The 4848-nt window shown below is 38.5% G+C and overlaps 1 protein-coding gene across 1 annotated transcript; it reads left to right on the forward strand.

Moving 5' to 3' along the window:
• Positions 1-1431: 1431 nt before the first annotated feature.
• Positions 1432-3763, forward strand: LOC306759191 (regulator of G-protein signaling 21-like). The gene is made up of 5 exons (XM_079244739.1): positions 1432-1558; positions 1894-1953; positions 2252-2316; positions 2473-2639; positions 2808-3763. The coding sequence occupies exons 1-5, from the start codon at positions 1479-1481 to the stop codon at positions 2994-2996; spliced, it is 561 nt and encodes a 186-aa protein (XP_079100865.1). The 5' UTR covers positions 1432-1478; the 3' UTR covers positions 2997-3763.
• The last annotated feature ends 1085 nt before the right edge of the window (positions 3764-4848 follow it).

Consider the following 4848-nt stretch of genomic DNA (forward strand, 5'->3'; position numbering starts at 1 on the left):
AGTCTTCCCAAGAAATACTTAATTCACTTTGGGCATAGTCTCCGAACAGACAGCTTATTACAGACATTTGGTTCAAGCATCCAACCACCTTAAAGATAAGATTTGCGTGCAGGTTCATATAATGAAGCCTGTAAATTCCCACACTTTGGCTCCTGTTATCAGCAGAAACCTCAACATGAAGGCCAGCTAAAATATCTGGCACTGATCACAGCTGATTTAAGGGGAAACATGAAACATCAAGTGTCACCACTGCTAATGCTAATTTAAGCTAATGCTACTCCCTTGCCAAGACACTGTCTAGTTCACTACAAGTTCTCACACTGCAGCTGGATTTCTGGCCGACCCCGCTTGTTTCTCCTCACCCCTGTCAGTCCCCCTGTCTCTTGAACAAGTAACAGGCTCACATGTAAAAAAGCTTTGCTCCAGCAAATATGCATGAGTCTGCTGACATTGGCAGTGGCATCCGTATTCATTACTGTAGCTCCTAAACGGATCTCTCTTGCATGTGGTTTGGTGTTATGATTTCTCTATTTTGAGGTGAATCTGCGTCATGAGATATCTCATTGTTGATCTACGTTTTTTTTTCTAGTGTCAGCAGGAAAACATTGCTGACTAAAGACATGGTGGCCGCTTGCATGACGGTTGAAATGTGCTATAAGGCATTAGATCAGAGATATTAAAAGATAAAATCCATAACATTTATATGTATATTTTTCTGTCCCACTCAGCTGGAAATTTAAACTCAGCTTAAACAGGAGACTGGTCATGGTATGACGTCCTGACAGTCTTTCTGACTTCCTGAGCTTCTCTTTTGCAGTCAAATTTCCTCTTTCCTCTTTCTGACAAACAGTTGTGGCCTTCAGTCGTGCAAGTTTCCACTAATTATTTCCTATCATGACATGCACAAAATCAGCAAATGTTGAAGCTGAAGTTCTTACCAAAAGGACACATCTTTCCATTTGACTTCACAATTGTTTAGACCCATTTCAAGAACAGCCTAAAACACACAGCATGAAAAGGTTGCTATTTGCCTATCACAGTTACTGTCATTTGCATCTGCGCTGCCAGACTAAAAATAATGGGAACACAGCATGCTTTCAGGCAGAGAGAGTGCTGTTTGTTTGGCCAGTCCAGTAAGGAGGCGGGAATCAGAAGCAACAGCAGAAGGGAAGGAAGTGAAGCCGCGAGACATAATAGGGAGTAAGGCATCAAGTGGAGGGAGGCATGCATGTTGCACACTGTGAGTATGTGTTGTTTCTAACTGTGAAGTAGGAGGAGAGGAGCAACAGGCGGAGGAGGAGGAAGGGGAGCTTCCTCTTTAGTCTAGGTCTAGCTGCTGATGTATCCCAGCAGCCCCAGCTTGTAGTGACAGAAACCTCAGCATAAAAAGTCGCATCGCAGGGGGGGACCCTCCCAAGTGTCTCCCAGCCACAGCATGACCAGGACCGAGAGCCTGAGAGTGTGGACCTGACAAAACAATGCCCAACTTAATCGCCGAACCTCTCAACACACAGCACTTCATCATGGACAGAGATGACAGGAAGAGAAACAAGAACATGTGAGTGAAACTTAAAACTGACGTTTTAGTTCATGCGTTTGCGTAGTACTTATATACAACATGATTTATGTCCTTCTTTTTAGTTTTTTGTTTAGTTTTTTTTTTGTCAAACTTGTTAAACTCACATGAAGCAGCAAGCAGAATGCACAAGACTTTGACAGACCATTCGTCGTTGCTACTGAAAATACCTAATCATGTCATTAAATCCTGCTTGTCACATGCGCTCTCTTCTAATTACTTATATGCCAAACATGTTTTGACAGATTCACTGGAAAGTAATTTAACAACAGTAAATCAAGCAGGGATGTATTCATGTATTTCTCATTTCTGCACAGTGGAAAGAACTTCATGTGCCGACTCCAGTGCATGTTCTCACACCCGTCAAGCTCTGAGAGGTAAGTAGTCTTATGGAGTGTTTTGCATACATTTCAGTTTTAAAATAGCCATCCAGCTCCGATTATTTCCATCTATGGCATCATGAAAGGATTCAAATGATCTCGAGACAACATGTTTGCTTTGGCACAGCATCCTCGGACACCAACATGTTGAGCATTTTTGTATGAATTTGAAAAGCACATCCGCAATGCTTTTTTTTTTTTTTACTAGACTGCGTGTGTGTCCTTGCAGTCCTTGTAGATTTAGTTTACCCAAATTTGATTCTGGTTGAGTAATCCAACTTGCATTCTCTCCCAGCAGGCTAAGTTTAGAAGATACCCAACAATGGTCACAGTCACTGGAAAGGCTTCTCGAGTCTAAATGTAGGTTTCTTTTTCCCTTGAGAATGAGAATGCTGCAGAAACAGTAAATTAAGTTTGTGAGAATGAAAGTTTAAAGAGAATAATTGGTTTAAAGAAGGAGTTTGAAAGGGAATGTTATTTGTGCTTCATGCTTTGTGTTGTTTGTCCTTCCCTCAGATGGATTGGCAACTTTTCGGAACTTTCTCAAATCTGAATACAGCGATGAGAATATTGAATTTTGGCTCACCTGTGAGGACTACAAGAAGATCAAGTCTTCATTCCGAATGTCCTCAAGAGCTAAAAAGATTTACGAGCAGTTCATCAAAGCAGAGTCGCCTAAAGAGGTGAGTCAAGCCCAGAAGTGTTATATGTAAACTCAAACACTTCGCCTTTGTCTTATATGTGAAGCATTAAGTATCTAAGGAAAGAAAAAAGACAGCTCAAATGCTGAAACTTGCATCTTTCGCTTTTGGCTTAAATCTCCTCATTCCTATGTGTGTGCCTCATTTCAGATCAACATTGACTATCACACTCGAGAGCAGATCAAAAGGAACGTCAAGACTCCCACCATGCACTGCTTTGACGATGCTCAGAAGATAGTTTATGGGCTGATGGAAAGAGACTCGTACCCACGGTTCCTCCGCTCGGACATTTATAGAACTCTCCTGGAAAGCCTCGCCGCTGACGTAACAAAAGGATGAAAGCACAGTCAGGAGAAGAGAGAGAAAGGACATAAAACTTAAAACTGGAATGTTTGAGCTCCTCTGAGAGGAAAAACTGACAACAAAACGAAGGAAGGAGGGTCAACCGGTGGGGCACATGGACACAAGGAGAGGCCTCATAGCTCAGAGTCACCCCTTGAAGTCTTTCACCACCCTGAGCACCGCACACACCTGAGGATTGTGCATAGACATAAAGCAGCTCTGTAGAGTGTGTTTGCACTGGATGACATGATTGTGTAGGATTATTGAAGACTCTTAACAGTTAATGAATCAGCAAGGTGACAGGCTTTGGCTTTAACTGTGCACCTGCTTGAGCAAACCAACCAAGAGACGCACGCGCATTGCAAAGGCATTTCCCATGCATATCAAGATAGAGGATGGACGATGCAACGGTCACACTCGATCAATTGCATATGTGCGCTGAGAAAGAGAGAGAGTTTAGTTATAGTGTTCAGCTGTTTAAATTTATTCAGAATAAGCTGTCAGAAAAGAGCTGGCCTGTTACCAAATGACAGCACAAAGAAAAGCAAAGAAAGTCCCTGCAAATAGGATGTAACACTGACAATGTATGACCTCTTTGGTAGAGGGTCATAGAATGCAACTGCTTTTTTATTTTCTTTTGCAGATGCATTGTATGACTCCAATTTTGTTTTCTTTCCTGTCAACCTGTTTTGTTCTGATATTGGATTTTAAAAACCTGTAGGATCATTTTTACATATTTAGGCTGCTTGGATGTGATAATTTGTACCAACATTTCAAGATTACTACTTTCTTTTTAGAAAGTAAAACTGGTTTCTTTAAATAAAAAAACCCAGAATATATATATATATATATATATATATATATATATATATATATATATATATATATATATATATATATATATATATATGTATGTATAATATTTATTTATACCAGCAAGATGTAGTTGTGCACAACTTTTTTTTTTTTTGTATTGTTTGTATTTTTTATTTACTTTCAAACAAAATCTTGCACTTCCTTTCCACAACATATTATTTATTGTTCATTGTCACCGTTTGAGTGTACAGTTTGCTGCAGTGCTGAAAAGCTCGGGAAGATGTTAGTGATCTGAAGACATTAAATTATTTTAATAGCTTCCCAAAGTTAAGTGGACTGGGTTTTTATTGTTTGTTTGTTTTTTTCTTTTTGGTTTAGTTACTTTTTCCTCTCACAGCTTTTTCCACCTCACCTTCTATCGCTCGCATGGTCTGTTTCATGAAGACACAAACACACAGAAAGCACATTTTAAAATGCTCTATTTCAAAATGACGAGGATACTTGCAGTTTCCTGTTTTTTTTTGTTTTTTTTATTTCCTTCCTTTTTTTTTCTTCAAAACACCAAAAGGCATCTTTTGACACATAAGCAGAATGTGCTGTTTCACAACTTCCAGTTTCTTGAGAAATCAGGCTTTATGAGAAATGAGATTTTCTGATGTTGACCCTACATCCTTTTGTTTTTTTACTGAAATGTGTCCCATTTTTCTAGCAGATTAACAAATCACACAAAGACTGATGAATATTATGTTAGTATGAGACAGGCGACATGAAAGCAGGCTAAAAATGCTTTGAATTACCACAATGATCAATTAGGCAACTGAAAAAAATATTAGCATATATATTTTTTATCATATATATATATCATATGTTTATCATAAAAGATTTCTGTAGTTTAATCCAAGAATATTCAATAACTATGTAATATTCTGGTAAGTAATTTGAGGCAATATACACAGAATTGTTTTGACTTTAAAAACAAATACTTTATATTTTTTAAAATAAATTTAAATGATTATTATGTAAAAAAGTATCC

Source organism: Telmatherina bonti (assembly GCF_933228915.1).
Source record: "Telmatherina bonti genome assembly, chromosome: 8".
Taxonomy (NCBI): domain Eukaryota; kingdom Metazoa; phylum Chordata; class Actinopteri; order Atheriniformes; family Telmatherinidae; genus Telmatherina; species Telmatherina bonti.